The sequence below is a fragment of the Coregonus clupeaformis genome, unplaced genomic scaffold (genome assembly GCF_020615455.1).
Source record: "Coregonus clupeaformis isolate EN_2021a unplaced genomic scaffold, ASM2061545v1 scaf0255, whole genome shotgun sequence".
Lineage (NCBI taxonomy): Eukaryota > Metazoa > Chordata > Actinopteri > Salmoniformes > Salmonidae > Coregonus > Coregonus clupeaformis.
The window spans coordinates 416,815-434,311 of record NW_025533710.1 but is presented as its reverse complement, the minus strand read 5'-3'; the positions used below and the strand labels follow the sequence as shown (position 1 = coordinate 434,311).

The 17,497-nt window shown below is 42.3% G+C and overlaps 2 protein-coding genes across 2 annotated transcripts; both read left to right on the top strand.

Moving 5' to 3' along the window:
- The first annotated feature begins 3,894 nt into the window (after positions 1-3,894).
- LOC121586151 (apolipoprotein Eb) lies at positions 3,895-7,243 on the top strand. Its single transcript, XM_041902651.1, has 5 exons — positions 3,895-3,933; positions 4,504-4,569; positions 5,103-5,256; positions 5,547-5,834; positions 5,963-7,243. The coding sequence occupies exons 2-5, from the start codon at positions 4,527-4,529 to the stop codon at positions 6,303-6,305; spliced, it is 828 nt and encodes a 275-aa protein (XP_041758585.1). The 5' UTR covers positions 3,895-3,933; positions 4,504-4,526; the 3' UTR covers positions 6,306-7,243.
- Positions 7,244-13,684: 6,441 nt separating this feature from the next.
- Positions 13,685-15,502, top strand: LOC121586150 (apolipoprotein C-I). The gene is made up of 4 exons (XM_041902650.1): positions 13,685-13,734; positions 14,505-14,571; positions 14,893-15,034; positions 15,185-15,502. The coding sequence occupies exons 2-4, from the start codon at positions 14,517-14,519 to the stop codon at positions 15,249-15,251; spliced, it is 264 nt and encodes an 87-aa protein (XP_041758584.1). The 5' UTR covers positions 13,685-13,734; positions 14,505-14,516; the 3' UTR covers positions 15,252-15,502.
- Positions 15,503-17,497: the final 1,995 nt, after the last annotated feature.

Genomic DNA, 17,497 nt, shown 5'->3' with positions numbered 1-17,497 from the left:
CTGGGCGCACACATCCCTTGCCACTGGACACCCAGGTATCACCCGCACCACTCAATCCATCTCCGTTAAGTACTGGTGGCCCACCTTGGCGCAGGACGTTGCCCGCTACGTCAACTCCAGCTCTGTATGTGCCCAAACCAAGTCTCCCCGGAACGCTCCAGCAGGGAAACTCCTCCCCTCCCCGTTCCTCAGCAGCCTTGGACCCATCTGTCGATAGATTTTGTCACTGATCTTCCCCTGTCTGATGGTTTCACCACTGTTATGGTTGTTGTGGACAGATTCTCCTAATCCTGCCATTTTATCCTTCTCCCTGGTCTCCCTACCGCTCTCCAGGTCGCTGAGGCACTGTTCCAGCAGGTGCTTTGGCAAAGTGGGTGGGGTTATATCTGGCCCGGTTGGCCCTGTCCGGGGATATCGTCGGACGGGGCCACAATTTTCTATTAAGGTATCTTTACTTTTACTAAAGTATGACAATTGGTTACTTTTGATCAAGAAGAGTATGGAATGACTATCCTCTCACAAATAACATCAGTTCTGACCTTTGTTTGACTCCTAAGATGATAATTATACAGAAGTGTCATGGATTGTTTTTGTTTTTTTGCATATGCCAACTCCCCCTGAGATGCCTGCAAGGAGTGGGGCCAGGGTCACCATTGTACAGCGCCTCTGGAGCAATTAGGGTTAAGTGCCTTGCTCAAGGGCACAGGGAGATTTTTCACCTTGTCGGCTCCGGTATTCGAACCAGCGACTTTTCAGTTACTGGCCCAAAGCTCTGACCTCGAGCTAGATGTCCAACAATACATGAACTGTGACTAGACCTAACAAAGGAGAATTAGAGAGCTACATTTGGGTGTGTGAACTCATATTGGAGTCAGCGCTTTCTGTCTTTTTTTGTCATTGTCTCAGTTCCTTACAGTCTTTGAACAATAAAGCTAGCTCTGTCAAACCCTTATCTTGAGTGAGTTATCTTGAGGTTATAATATGCACATTTTCTACAGTATCTCATTTTTACCTCGGTTGCAGGGGGGAAAAAACATACAAAACTGAAAAACAAATTTTTCTCTCATTGGACAAAGGCCTATCCCAACTAACCTCAGTCTGTTTATGTACTTTTAACTCATGTGATGTATGAACTGTCTTTGTTGCCCCTCACGCCACTCTTTCTCTCTATACCGCCCACTCATAATCCTTCCTGCTGCACCCCAGCTCTATCCCCAAGCCCAGACATGTCCCTGAAAACAGCCGTATCTCCTACTCCTATCTTGTTTTGCACTGATCACTGCTTGTCACCCTGGGGAGTTATTGTTTTGAGGAAATAACAGATGTTACAGTGCCTTCAGAAAGTATTCATACCCCTTATTCCACATTTTGTTGTGTTCAAAATGGATTAAATAGATTTTTCTCTCACCCATCTACACACAATACCCCATAATGACAAAGTGAAAACTTGTTTGTTTTCTAAATTTTGCAAATGTATTAAATGAAATAAAGATATCTTATTTACATAAGTATTCACACCCCTTGGTCAATACTTTGTCTAGGCACCTTTGGCTGTGATTACAGCTGTGAGTCTTTCTGGGTAAGTCTAAGAGCTTTCTACACCTGGATTGTGGAACATTTGCCCATTATTTTTTTCAAAATTCTTCAAGCTCTGTCAAATTGGTTGTTGATTATTTTCTGGTAATTTCATAGATTTTCAAGTCAATGTAGCCCTTTCCTGCAGTAAAATGACCAAATCGGCCCGTAGTGGCCTCATGGGAGGAATGTTATATTTTTCATGTTTTTTTTTTTTTTTACAGAAATACCTTATTAACATAAGTATTCAGAACCTTTGCTATGAGACTCAAAATTGAGCTCAGGTGCATCCTGTTTCCATTGATCATCCTTGATGTTTCCGCAACTTGATTGGAGTCCATCTGTGGTAAATTCAATTGATTGGACATGATTTGGAAAGGCACACACATAACACTTTGCATTCAGGACAAAAGGTTAATCGCTTTGCCACATTTTTTGCAGTATTACTTTAGTGCCTTGTTGCAAACAGGATGCATGTTTTGGAACATTTTTATTCTGTACAGGCTTCCTTCTTTTCCCTCTATTATTGTGGAGTATTATTGTGGAGTAACTACAAAGTTGTTGATCCATCCTCAGTTTTCTCCTAGCACAGCCATTAAACTCTAACTGTTTTAAAGTCACCATTGGCCTCATGGTGAAATCCCTGAGCGGTTTCCTTCCTCTCCGGCAACTGATTTAGGAAGGACGCCTGTATCTTTGTAGTGACTGGGTGTATCAATAAACCATCCAAAGTGTAATCAATAACTTCACCATACTCAAAGGGATATTCAATGTCTGCTTTTCTTGTTTTTACCCATCTACCAATAGGTGCCATTCTTTGCGAGGCATAGGAAAACATCCCTGGTCTTTGTGGTTGAATGTGTGTTTGAAATTCACTGCTCGACTGAGGTACTTTACAGACAATTGTACAGTGCCTTCAGAAAGTATTCAGACCTCCCCAACAAAGTACTGAGTAAAGGGTCTGAATACTTATGTAAATGTATTATGGGGTATTGTGTGTAGATATAGTAATAGATTTTAGAATAAAGCAGTAACGTAACAAAATGTGGAAAAAGTCAAGGGGTCCGAATACTTTCCGAAGGCACTGTATGTGTGGGGTACATAGATGTGTTTAACATCATTCAAAAATCATGTTAAACACTATTATTGCACGCAGAGTGAGTCCATGCAACTTATTATCTGACTTGTTAAGCATATTTTTACTCCTGAACAAAGGGGTTGAATATTTACTGACTTAAGACATTTCAGTTTTTTATTTTAAATTAATTTAGACACATTTTCAAAACATTATTACACTTTTACATTATGGGGTATTGTGTGTATGCCAATGACAAAAAAATCTAAATGTAAATAATAATAATAATATGCCATTTAGCAGACGCTTTTATCCAAAGCGACTTACAGTCATGCGTGCATACATTTTTGTGTATGGGTGGTCCCGGGGATCGAACACACTACCTTGGCGTTACAAGCGCCGTGCTCTACCAGCTGAGCTACAGAGGACCAATTTGTAATCAATTTGATATTGGCTGTAACACAACAAAATGTGGAAAAAGTCAAGGGGTGTGAATACTTTCTGAAGGCACTGTATATGACTGATCCTAGTTGGATTGTGAATAGTGAACAGTATTATTTGTGTTATTCTGGTAGAAAATGTTCCATGGGTCATGGGTTCAACATCATGTAGACTACTTACCCAGTCTGGTCATTGTGGAGACAGTGCCTTTCAAATGTATTTGATTGGTGACCATCATGCATTCAAATAGCCCAAGGTAAATTAATGAAGACTGATGGTGAGTGGTGGCAGGGGGTAGCCGTTGATACCATGATTAAAGATAAACTGATTCAAATTCATTGAAGACCAGTGGAGCTGCCTGACAGATTCCTGGCGCCAGCAGTAGATTATAATTGTCCAAAGAATTGTTCTCTGAGACATGTAACATTTCATTCCATTCCCAAAACGGATTACATAAAACACACCTTAAAAAGCCAAAGACCAAAAAGGCAGTTTATAAAGAAACTGAATGAGCCACAATCCCATCTAATAAGCAGAGTTCTTTAAACGAGTTTCCTTGTTTGAAATAGCCTACACGTTTTTTCATAGAAGCACAAAATATTTTCGTTGACGTACATCATAAACTATATATTGCACAATCACCATATAGCCAACAACAAAGCAAAGAGTTGAGAACTTCGAACGCGGAGTGGCACATCGCGTGGAAGTAACCATGAGCCGAGCCGCACATCATCACATGCGCGCGCTCTCTCAGCCCCAGCGACAGGCGCGCGGCCGTCCCAGGACAGGATAAAAAGCCCCGCGAACCGTCCCTAGAGCACGGAAAGAACTGGATTTCTTAGGTGAGTGAGGGATGGGGACAACTGATGGGGACCATACAGGCTACACACGCGCTTTAGTCATGAGTGAAATACATACTTTTTTGTAGAAACATAAAGCATCTCTAAGTAGGCTAGATTTGATACCGAGATAGTGGCTACTTATAAATTATTGCATTAGGTTAGGTTGCTGTAGCCTACACGTTGGCACTGAAAAGCAAGTAATTTATCTTCTTATTATAGTGTGCAGATTAATCAGACCAAATGTATGGTAAAACTGTTAAGAAGAGCGTCATTGTAGGGGAAACAGAAAATGATCATGGAGAACAAAGTTAGTTTATAGCATAATGACTGGATTTAAGTTGAATCTAAAACGTTTAATTGCTTAGAACTAGTTTAGATGCTATTCTATGAAAGGTTACTTTTCCTATTTATTCGATTGGCTCACAATAGTATTCTACTTTATTCCCCAAAAAAATATTCTGCCAATTATTCCAATGATTTACCATTGTATCTTTGTATGTTGTTGTAGTTATTTTATATAGCTTTGATAGACAACCACTGTCTGACATGGGTCCATGTCTGTTTTCATAGGTGTATCTGTCTGTCAATCAATCATGTTGGCTGTGGCAATAATCCTTGCTCTGACAGTAATCTCTGGTAAGCCTGGGTTTACACTGGTCCCTTTTGACACTGTTATCAATATATACAGTGCCTTGCAAAAGTATTCATACCCCTTGGATTTCTTCAAATTGTATTGTATTAGAAAGTGGGCTTAAAATGGATTTCATTGTAATTCTTTACAATTAACTACTATATTTTAGTTATAAATGTTTTATTAATATAAAAAAAATAGTATTGGCAATAAAATTACAATAAAATACATTTTAATACCACTTTCTAACACAATAAAATGTGAAGAAATCCAAGGGGTATGAATACTTTTGCAAGGCTAAATCCAAGGGGTATATATATTTAGTATTGGTCAACTGTATGTGCATGAATGCGTTTACTTACTCCTTGCTGAAATCAGTCTTTTAGGATCAACTCTTGCAATACTGTAATACTGTCTTGTATAATTAAGCTTCATACTGTACCAAGGCTCCACGCTCTCATTACCAGACTGGATTTAACCCCCCTGATGGTGTATATTATGTCAACCTCACCTCAGAGCTCTCTGTGTCTCCCTGCAGGCTGCCATGCCCGCGCTGTGCGCCAGGCAGAGGCCCCCCAGAACCGCTGGGAGGAGAACGTTGAGCGCTTCTGGACCTACGTGTCTGAGCTCAACAGCAGAGCCGACGGACTGGTGGACAACCTCAAGGCCTCCCAGCTCAGCAGAGAACTCGAGTGAGTGGCGCGTTGTAACACTATTTCATTTTGAAGTGATATAGGCTCATATACCTTGCTTCATCACTCTCCATTATCACCTTGTGCTGTGTGACTGTCCCTGACCTTGCTTCCCCTCTTTTCCTCTCTCCCCTGTCCTCCCCCCTGTCCCCCTATGTCCCTGACCATGCCTCCCCTCTCTCCCCTGTCCTCCCCCCTGTACCCCTGTGTCCCCGTACGTCACTGACCATGTATCCCTCTCCCCACTTTATGGGCATCTCTAACCATGCCTCCCTTCTCCCTCTCCGCAGCACCCTGATCACTGACACTGTGGCTGAGCTGACCGTGTACAGGGAGGACATCCAGACCAAGCTGGGGCCCTACGCCCAGGACACAGCCGGCCTGCTGGGCCAGGATCTGCAGCTTCTGACCACCAAGCTCCAGACTGACATGGTTGACGCCAAGGAGCGCAGCACACAGTACCTGGGAGAGCTCAAGACCATGATGGAGCAGAATGCTGATGATGTCCACAACCGCGGCAACACCTACATCCGCAAACTGAAGAAACGCCTTAACAAGGACACAGAGGAGATCCGCAAGTGAGTATAGATGGCAGCAGCTAATGTACTGTAACAGCTTGCTTTCCTAACAAATAATTTCAAAATACAGTTTTAATATGTCTTCTATGTGATGCTAACCCCCTCTCCCTCTGCCTCTCCCTCCCCAGCACCGTGGCCACCTACCTGGGTGAGATCCAGTCCCGTACCTCCCAAAACATGGATCTCGTGAAGGAGCGTGTGGAGCCCTACGTGAGTCAGGCCCACGACACCGCCGCCAAGAGGTTGGGCAGCTTCACTGACCTTCTGAAGAACCAGGCCCAGGACCTGAGCCAGCAGGTCTCCACCCAGGCCGAAGGCATGCGTGAGCAGCTGGAGGCCACTGCCGAGGACCTGCGCACCACCCTGGAAGGCAAGATCGATGAGCTCAGCAGCCTAATCGCCCCCTACGCCGCCAAGATCCGTGAGCAGCTCCAGACCATCATGGACAAGGTCAAGGAGACCAACGCCTAAATGGACCCATGGGAGGGAGGGGTTTGGAGGACCGGTGTCCCGCCACTACACCCCTGTTTAAGTAGGGGTGCGGGTTGTGAAGCACTGTGCCACCATTCACCTAGATACCACAGAGAGGAGGAGGGAGTGCTGTTTTCACTCTGTTGGCACTGTGTGTTTGGGGTGAGGGGGGTTGATAGAGAGAGAGGGGCGAGGAAGACAGAGCTTTGAATGGGTTTTGAGCAGACAAACACAGTCCTTTATGTCTGTTTAGGCCTCAGAAAGGCATTTACTGTTTAAATCACTTAAATCACTCTCTCGCTGTATTATCTCCTCATCCCAGAACACAAGAGCCACACTCAATACTGCCTTTCATAAACACACAAGAGGCTATTGTTTTTAACCTGCTTCGCTTGTCTTCCTCGTTATAAGTGCTCTAGATGTCTCCTCCAAAATGTTCTACTAATCTGCATCAGGTTTCTAAGGCTACTATATGGGACACAGGGGGGGGGTTGAAACAGTATCTTCCAATCGTGAGCCAAATTGGCTGGGGCCCATTCCAGCGCTGTCCCTGTCCTTCATTTCAATAACTGCACTGAACTATGACTGGGCTTATCTCCAGCACTAGCATCAGTCTTTCCAGAACCATTGGAGAATAACCACTCTGTGCCTTGCTTGTCTATGATGCTGTATCAACACCTGCTCTGTAGGCTCTCTATTTGTTGTGATTCATATAGAAGTGTATTTACTATGACTGATATGATGCGAATATGACAATCAAACTAAAAGGCATACTTCACAGGGTCCATATACTTCCTGTCTGTATTATTTCAGTTTGGCCAGAGTGTCTCTGCCACTTCACAATGTAACACGCCCATGCTTCTCACCATAGTACACTGTCCATCTGGCTGACTGCAGTGTGCTACCCAGCGCTGCGTAAATAAAATATGTAAAGAGATGCTAAATTGTCAGTGTGTTCTTTTCTTGTCAAACATTTATACACTTTTTTCAACTTTGAAATGTCTTTATTTTTAGTTACAATGACAACTGAGGTAGTTAATATACCTGAATAAATGGATCTTCATTTTACAATCTATGGTTGATGAACACACAAAATCAAGACATTACTATGCTTATAAATTCACTCTATCATGCACCAAGTTCTGATAACAATGATAAGCTGAACCAGGTTAGTTACAACTGGGGTTGGAGCAAAAACCTACAGGAGGGTAGCTCTCCAGGAACAGGGTTGGAGACCCCTGACATTCAGTAATTCAGTGTTGGTCTTTATAAACCACCAACAATTTAAGTTTAATTGAGATCGACTTTAGGTTATAATGTCACCTAACATCACATCTGGAGGCTCCAGAAATAGTTTGGACAGAATGTCCTTGTCATATCATGATCTATCATCTTTTCCCATCCCCAGATCCCATGTCTTCAATCCCTGAACACCAACCCTAAACCCCCTGTAGGCAGTTCTCTACTACCTGTACACTCATAAACACACAGGTTCCTTATCATACATTTTCTTCAGGCTGTTGTTATATGCGTTTATAGGGATAACTTATACATGGTAAATGTCTGATGATTTGCAGTAAGACCTTTTTCAGGGTACCTTTCCTTCTCCCTAACTCACATCCCCCTTTCACCTTTTCTTTTAGGACCCTCCCCCACCACCCATACACCCCTCTCCACAAACACTGTCAATTCATCTCCTAATCTGTACATTTGGTGCTTGATTGACCAAACATTAAAGGGCCTTTCTGCCCCCTCCTGCGCTGCAGGTCTTTCTTTCTCTTTTGTCCCCTTTCCTCCCTCCTTCCATACCTCCCTCCCTCTCTCCCTCTCTGGTCCTGGCTTGTCGGGATCTGCTCTCACATTCCTTTCTCTTTATCCCAGCAGGTTTCGGGAACCATGTTTTTGTTTTCATCTACTATGTTTATAGATATTCCACCCTCCTCTCCCGTCTAAGATACACAGACATGCACACAGGTACACACACACACACACACACACACACACACACACACACACACACACACCAGGTACATAGGTACACAAATGCTATGATAATTGCTTTTGATGGCTCTACAGTTAGTTTTTCATGTTTGCAATTTGACTTGTAATATCGCTGACCCTGCTGCTATCTTGGACCCAGTCTGTCTTGCAAAATAGATTTTATCCAAGAGATTCTAGTTTTAACCCAGATAAATCAGGTTTAAAAGAACATGTAAACACCAGAAACACACAGTAATAGTAAGGTGTTCTGGCAGACCAAACAAAACATGGAGTAAAGACATACACATGGCCCTAAACAAAACAGTCTTGCACCATTTGGGTTCAATGGCGTTGAACGGCAACCTGAGAGAGAGACAGCCTTTCTGTGGCTGTAGCTTGCCTTCACCCAGCTTGCCTTCACCCAGGGCCGGCACTAGACATAAGTGACATAAGCAATCGCTTAGGGCCCCGCAGCGACTTAGGGCCCCTCCCAAATGTAGTCTATTTCAGAAGAACAGAATAGCATACTCTGAGTTGTCCTTATGTTAGGTCCTGATCTGGCTATGCCAAATGGCTGTGGGCTACACTAGTTCATTTAGCAGACAAGATTTGCTTAGAATTCCGTGGCATTATTTTATAGTATGAAGAATACAATTGAACAAAGCTGAATAAAATATAAATTATATTTTCTCCAAACGATTTGAGGGAGTGCGCACATGCGGCTATTCTGTGTTGAGCGGTTAACAAATAAATAGGTACTCCTATATGCTTAATTTAGAGTTATTAATGTAACTTTAGTTGTTCTACAAACGTTGGGCTATATGTTTTGATTTGTAATACATTGTAAGGCTGCATGATGCGACTCTAATGATGAGTTGAAGTAGCTTGAAAGGCATGAGCTCTGCTTTGTTTTTTGCGCAGGCTGTACACACTACATCAGTCACTCATTCACAATTTGACAAGCACTTGATAATGCCTAGAATTTCACGGCGGCATCCCCTTTGTGTGGCCATAATGCACCCTAATAAAATCCATGCCATTTGCGGCCAGTGGCCGTTGTGCCCTGCTCCCTGAGTGCTGCGCGTTCCATCACGTGATTGGGTCTTTCTCACAGGCCACAAGTGAACTGTCCACATCTACTTTTCGTCAGCCAACAAGATGAGTAGGCCTAACGAACAGCAAAAGCACTAGCCTACGTCAATCTACTATCCCCCATAGTACAAAGGTCAACCTATTCTATTCTGTGCAGGAAATAAATATTCCAAACATAGTCTGGGACAGTTGTGGGATGTGATAATTCCCAAATTAATACAACCACTAGCATCAAAAAACCTTTTTACGCAATGTGGATGACGCAACAGTTCAGAATATTTAGCTTAAAATGTTGATAAACTATTAGGCTATTTCTTCACATTATAAGCAAAGCAATGGGCACATGGCAGTGGGCTATAAGCGCAAATGTTCCATTAGCGGGAAAACACCATTATCAAAAGTGATCGCAAATGTGATTATGCATGTAATGCTTTTATTGTAAAGGTGCATTTTTATGGTGAAAATTATCTTCCCCAAACTTGAAACTCACGCGCTGCTTATGTATGCCAGTTAGGCTCTACACCCCTTGTAAAGCGGATTCATGTGCTTAATTTTAAGAAGTTATTTGGCCACTTTAGTTGTGTACAAACCTTATTAAAACATATAGGCCTATGGGCTAGGATATATGAGGTGTGTGACTATGATTCGAAAAAGTAGCCCAAAAAAAGGCATTGTTTCTTATGCTGGGCATCATCCACAAGTGATAATATTTAATTCACAAGTGATAGGCTAATATTGTCACCCATCAGACTATTCTTCATTTAGTCTTTACATATACTAAATAATGTATGTGTGAAATTTGTATTGATTTAGAATGGACCATTATCATGCATCTGTCTCGAAACAGGGGCAGGGGAAAAAATACATGTCATCTATGCACTTTAATAGCGAATGGAGGACGCTTTTCCCCGTGGTTTATTTTAATGCCAGCCAGGTAGGCTATACTCCTGTTGTAAATATAAGCGATGTGCTTAATATTAGGAAAGTTGAGAAATAAATATAGTAGGCCTAGCCTATAGAAAGCTGTAGCTCAGTTGGTAGAGCATGGCGCTTGCAACGCCAGGGTTGTGGGTTTGTTTCCCACGGGGGGCCAGTATGAAAATGTATGCACTCACTAACTGTAAGTCGTTCTGGATAAGAGCGCCTTGTAAATCACATAAATGTGAATTTTTAGTAGAGGCCATCACTCTGTTAGCCTATTGAAATGTTGCGCAACATGAGCTCATGGGCTCTCATGAAGTCTTTGATGAGATTTTCAAAACATTTGCATTGATGTCTGAGTGATTAGAGGGACAATAGAGTGCTGAGTACCAGGCAGTTAGCAAGTTTGGTAGGCTACTAATAACCATCAGCAGCATCAGAGCTTGGTGAAGCCTAATTACCGTGACTAGCGGTCACGTGGAATTTGACTGCCTTCATGACTCGTGACCGCCGGTGTGGCGGTAATACGGTCACCGCAACAGCCCTAGGAAAGAGTTCCTAATGTTTTGTAGAGTGTAATTTAAAGAAAGTGTGAGTCACAAAGTTTGCCTCTGAAGCGTAGGATAGAGGCCAACCAGTAAATGTTTAGGCTGGAAGCCAGGCAGTGAAGGCCACCACTTGTCCCTCCTCTCTGCTCCACCAATCCCCTAAGCACTTACACCTACAGTACTTTATTGTTGTTGTTACTGGTAGTTTCAATAAACTAAACAAAGTTCATTCTCACTGTATACAAGAGCACTATGGGCATCTTTATTTTTGAAGATGAAGCACAGTTTTGTGATCAAGTCTATAAATATGAACACAAGAACTTTGATGATCTACATTAAAATGTGCACACTCATCCTTTTAAAACCAGGAAAAAAACGGTAGAAAAAATGCTCCATGCATGCAAAAACTGTGTCTAGTAAACCACCCCTACCCAACCCCAACCATAAAAAGTATCATACAATTTCAAGTATGTGACCAAGTAGAAGACAAGAAGAGTAAAAATGACTACAATGACCTCTCCCCTAAATCAGGTCACACTCTTAGTAACAACGTCTGTGCTGAAGTGCATTGCATGCAACTTAATTGTAGGCGAGTGAGTAAGTTATTGAGTCACAGTTTGTTTCTGTTCCTCCTTTACTGGAAGGCTGTGTTTATCTCTGTAACTCCCCCTATTTGGGTGAAGTGTCCTACACTACAGTAAACCCTGTATGTAGCTGCAGGGGTCTGGCCAAGGAGAAAACAGGAAAACCACAAGCATTCTGCCAGTCAGCACTTCTTCTCACGTACTATACTGCAGCTCCTGGGTGTCTCCGGCTCCGGCTGCAGAAACAAAAGGATCCAGCTAGCAGGTGTTGGCAGAGCAAAAACGACAGTAACCCCCCCACAACTCCCCCCACAGAGATGTTACCTCTTATTACCCCCTTCCTCCCCTCTCCTCCCCCATCTTGGTGCTGGAACACAAACCCGTCACCACAGGAACCCTTAAGCAAAAGAAGGGGGGAAAAACAGTATTTTATCAGGCGGCTTGTTATTGCAATTCATGAGCGAGCGAGACATGCACGTTCACGCCTCATGCATCACACAAAGACTCACACACTCTGGAGGAGATGGAGATATCTCACACTCTGCCACAGGTGAGGAAGCGGTACTGTGTGTTTCAGTGGTTCATGCAGGACAATGGTCATCTGTGCATCATCATAGGGTATCATATGGCTAAAGCCATCAGCACCAAATGGGCACCCTGCCATGGGCAACAGAGGGCTAGGTGCAAAGAGGGAAGTGCTGCAATGAGGAAAACCCACATACCCCTCCAGCACTAATGAGAGGTTACTATAGTTCAACAAACTGTAGTCCACTACCCCTGTATGCTCCAACACAGAAAATGACCTCCTAGACTTACTTCCCTATTTCAAGAATAGTGCAAATAAAGCCATAAGACTCTCGGGTCAAATAACAAAAAATCGGGTGTTTTCAGAGTTGTGTCAATGTGATTTGCTACACCAAACCCCTGTACCACAACAAACACAACATACACACACACACACACACACACACACACACACACACACACACACACACACACACACACACACACACACACACACACACAGACACTGACGCCCCCACAAAAAAGAAGAAGGTGACATAGACTTTGCCAGACTTTGTAGTTCTTGGACGTGGAGTTCCGTATAGGCTATTCCAGTACTGTAGAGGTTTGTTGACCCCAGCTTCTCTCTGTTGGAGACAGCACGGAGGAGCACTAATATAATGTACTTCTATCAGATTTACATAACAGTGGGCAAAAAAAATACTGTGCATGCTGTATCCCATGATAAAACTGATAACACAGCTAGCACAGATCTGTGTGTGAGATCAGTGAAGGGCAATGGGACTGAAAGTAGATCAGAGGGGAAGAAGTGCACGTTATAGGCCTAATTTTAATATTTAATATTATGAAATTGATAGGTGTCAACAAGGATTCCATCACACAGCTTTCATCTATTCAGAGATGTCAGAACAGGTATGACTTCAAGGGAGGGAGGAAGGAAGGATGGAATGGGGCCCAAATACTTGCCTTGCCAAAATGACTATGGGCTGGATTCAATCCGTATCGCAGACGATCTGCTTTAAAATGTAAAGGTAATTGAATGCAGTCTATGCAACGGTGGGAATATTGCCTTTAATTATCGATCGCAGCTCTTCAGTGCTACGGATTGAATAGAGCCCTAAGTGGACTGGTCTGGTGGACTCAGAGACAGATCTGCATTGAGCACCAGAGTCAATGCAGTGCTGTTTAGTGATGCCACTGCAGAACCATATCAATATCTTAGCTCAGTATCAGTAGTATAAGTACCTTTGTGACCTAGCTTATGGTCATAGTCCACTTTAGGTCTGTATCTCTGTGCACTCACAGTCTGATGCTGTCAGATATGGATATGGCTATGTCATCATGGATACTGACGTGAGATATCAACCAGAGAACTATGAACTGATGATAGGTGACCTACATCCATTGATTTACAATGGATATTTTATGGCAAATTAATATCACATTATAAAACCTAAGGCAGGTTGAAAAAACCTCCAGATCGTGAATTACAGATCCAGTCATTCCCACATCTGATTAAATACGTGATCATGTGTGGTTTGAAACAAGACAGGACATGGACTATACCTCAGCTGGGATCCCAGAAAAGGGAGATGTGGGAGTGTTGGTTAATCTGGAGGAGAAGGTGGGAGTAGGCCGCTCTTGGCGCCCGCTTCATTGTGCGATGCGGGGTCACCATAGGTCAGAAGTGGTAACTACTGATTACGTCATCGTGCTGGGATATATAGAGGGACTCCGTCAGTCTGTCAGACACATTTTCTGTCTGAGACGGGAAAACAGGTAAGATGAACCTACTTTTCACTCGCATTTCTAGAGATTTGTTTTCTTTGTTATAACTTCAAATGTAAATATCTTTGCATGTTTTTGGTCTTATCAAAGCAAACACATAAGCCGGTATATCTGCGACTTTTGTTCATCAGTTTATTTGCACGAGAATGCCGCCAATGCAGTTCTTTATTTTATACCCAAAAGTTTCCGTTAGTCTATACCAGGCTCTCAAAATCTGTATGCGGTATTGTGGCGACATCTAGGTGTAGTTTATACAAGCAGGAAAGACATTCAGCCTACCTTCTGTTTCTGAGCGCCATCCAATGCTCAGGACAGATATTCATAGAAACAATTCTTATGTTAGTTTACTAATTTGATCAGGTCGAGTTTAATGTAAAATGTAAGCCTATCAAAAGTGATGTTCTTGCTCATGTAAAGTCACCAATCGAAGTTGTGTGTAGGCTAGAGAACGCAAAGGGAGCTGTCCACTGTGCTGACCGCACGGGTGCGCTCTTTCACTAGATACATGTGCACATGTTTCAGACAACGGTTTCAACCCTATAACACTAACATAACAGCTGTTGGTCATTTATTAGGACAATAATAATAAGATGGCTTACGTTTCACTTTTTTAGCACAACTCCTGACGAAACCCTGATGGCATTATGCTTAGATTTTGTTTTAACTCATAACTGACTCATCATGAAAACCTTTTTATGATGGAGGATATTAAAGGCAGGGTGTTTTGTAACTAAATAAACGTGTTTGTCCTTCCCTTGCAGCCAACAGTCAAGATGAAACTGTCCATTGCCATTGCTGTGTTGATGCTTGTGTTCGCCGCACACACAGGTATAAAGCCCTACCCTATTAGGCAGCCATTACACTCTCATTCCATCTAATCATTACCGTTGCTCCTTCACCTCCGTCTCTCTCTCTCTCTCTCTCTCTCTCTCTCTCTCTCTCTCTCTCTCTCTCTCTCTCTCTCTCTCTCTCTCTCTCTCTCTCTCTCTCTCTCTCTCTCTCACACACACACTCTCTCTCTTTCTCTCTTCTTAATGAAACCCTCTGTCTCCCCTTCTTCCTGTCTCTTTCCCCTTCTCTATTCATAAATATAAAACTCTCCCCTTCTGTTCATAGTTCTAACCCTGTGTCCCTTTTCTCACTCTACAGAGGCTCAGGAGGCTGAGAAGACCATTGAGGAGCATTTCGCCACCTTCGGCAATCAGATGAAGGAGCTAACTGATGACCTAACTGTCAAGTCCAAGGACCTGGTTGAAAAGATCGGAGACAGCGAGTTCGCCACCAAAACAAGGTACACATGCACCCACGCACGCTCACGCATGCACACACACACACACACCAAAACATAACCCAACATTAAATTAATTGAAGATGTACATTAATACACTGAAATAATTAAAGACTGAAATGACTCACTGTGTGTCTGTCTCCCCGTCTCAAGGAACTGGTTCACTGAGCAGTTTGACAAGATGAAGGTCAAGTTCGACGAGACCTTCCCCAAGCAGTAGTAAGCCTGTACACCTCTGACCCTGCCTGTCTGTGACCAATAAGACCCCCCCCCCATCACGCTTCTTGCTCTGTCTTGCCTGGTGACGCGGTTACTGTGATGCTGACACATGCGTTATGCCGACAGACACAAAGGTTATATTCCCCCTCTGTGAAGAGACCGACGTCATCTCTGTGTAATTGTTATGGCTTTCTTTAATAACCTGGATCACAATGAGTTGAACAATAAAGATACATTTGTGATAAAACTGTATTTGTGGGTTGTTGTATTATGCATTTGATTTGCATACAGTAAGAAGTCAACCTATTCATTTTTAAAGAGGCCAATTAATACATGCAATGCGAAGTTAGAAGTTATTCTGAACAATGAGTTTGATTGGCATTTATTATATTTGACATGTCTCTTCAACTAATATCTGGGGGCACATAAGGATATGAAGACCTGTACAAATAATACAGACAGTATGCATAACATGTATAAAAAACAGTGCACAAAGACCACACATTCACTTCCTCTCTGTTTATGATGCATTGTGGGATAGGTGTAGGATGTTAATGTGGTCAACGTGAATGGTCAGCTGACCAGTTTGTCACATGGGTTAAAAACACCATCATGGTGACCAGAGAAATAATTAGTACATTCTGACTGAACACATGTAATTTCACATTTTGCCCAGACACTTCTCTAACTGAGATTCAGCAGTAGCACAAGTGTCTGCCAATGGCCACTTTCTTCCGTTCAGCATGTTGGTTGTGTGCAGCCTTGAAAAGTGTCTCTATGAACAATGTTCAATCTCTTGAAACATAATGTTCCTGTGCTAAGATATGCTTCCACAAAAAAAAAGATACAAACTTGTGTCACAATCATAAATGGACTCTGGATTTATGCTGTTATTGAGCTCTCCTTAACAATGAACAATATGTAATGCAATGCAATAGACATACTTTGATGCTCTGGATATCATGTATCACTCTGGAGATCTACACATCAATAACTTTATTGAGAGGTAGTAACCCGGTCAAATAATTCTGCAGAATTAACTAATAGCAGAGAGTGATCTTTGAGAGAGAGGGGTCTATCTATGTCAATAGCAGCCACCAAAGGGCAATTGCCAGCACTACACTGGCTGCTGGTCCTCCATTTCACAAGGCTCCGGCTAAAGTCACTGTTTATCCTGAGTCAATGATTACTATGCTGTCCCTGTTTACTGGAATCTGCTCCTGTGTTTGACTAGATGTCATGGGGTAGGAGGGGTAGAGGGGGTCCAGGTGGCAAGAGGGTTGTGCACCCCAAAAGGTAATACTCATATTTGTACACTATTTTCTGGTGGAGTGTCATAATAGTGGGCAGCTTTAATCTGCTCTCCGTACCCTCTTCTCACAACAACCAACTATTGTGCTGTCTGTTGACAGGACCAGAGGTGAAGAGGCGAATGGACAAAGCAATAGTGGGAAAACAAGATTTGAAAATGACATCAACAGTTGGTCATGTATCAGTGTATCATTCAGCATTGTGCCTGAAAAAGTGTTGCAAAGAGAGAGAGAGAGGGAGAGAGAGAGAGAGAAAGCGAGAAAGAGAGAGAGAGAGAGAAAGAGGGGTATTCTGAAGTGGACTACTCTCTTGAGTTCTGCTGACTGGGACCATTGGGTCTAGTCCAAAACAGTACTCTATTTCATTCACCTGCTGTCTTCTTAATAAATCTATCTGGTGCATAGGGACATAAAGACTTTGCCTGGTCTGAATATTTACCAGCTAATATGTCCACTCATCAGGAATGTTGGATAGGTATCCAGACAATGTTGAAATTGAAAAGATAAGAGATTAATGTAACCTTTTGGCAAATACAAGGATGGAATATAAAAATTAAAGGCTTTTTTTAAATGTGTTGCGAGGAGTTAGTGTTTCTTTTGGGCAACATTTGATACTGTAGCAGCTGACACAAGTAATTTATCTTATTTCAAGATATTTCAAGGTAAAATATCCTGAAAAATATCTTGAAATAAGAAGGTAAAATATCTTGAAAAATATCTTGAAATAAGATAAATTACTTGTATTAAGCCTTTTTTATTGTAAAATTAGCAAAATTATCTGCCAATGACATTAGATAATTTTGTTTGATAAGAAAAAAAATTTTTTTTAAGGGTATTATCATTAAATATAAGATATTTAGGCTTGCTTACATTTCGTTTTTTTCAGTATATATACCCAGAAAATATTTTCTCAGAACTTAAATAAATAGAGAGTATC

Coding starts and splice junctions, on each gene's coding strand:
- LOC121586151 (XM_041902651.1), top strand. CDS start 4,527: ATGTTGGCTGTGGCAATAATCCTTGCTCTGACAGTAATCTCTG. Junction 5,257..5,546: donor CAGCTCAGCAGAGAACTCGA/GTGAGTGGCGCG, acceptor CCCTCTCCGCAG/CACCCTGATCACTGACACTG. Junction 5,835..5,962: donor GACACAGAGGAGATCCGCAA/GTGAGTATAGAT, acceptor CTCCCTCCCCAG/CACCGTGGCCACCTACCTGG.
- LOC121586150 (XM_041902650.1), top strand. CDS start 14,517: ATGAAACTGTCCATTGCCATTGCTGTGTTGATGCTTGTGTTCGCCGCA. Junction 14,572..14,892: donor TGTGTTCGCCGCACACACAG/GTATAAAGCCCT, acceptor CTCACTCTACAG/AGGCTCAGGAGGCTGAGAAG. Junction 15,035..15,184: donor GAGTTCGCCACCAAAACAAG/GTACACATGCAC, acceptor CCCCGTCTCAAG/GAACTGGTTCACTGAGCAGT.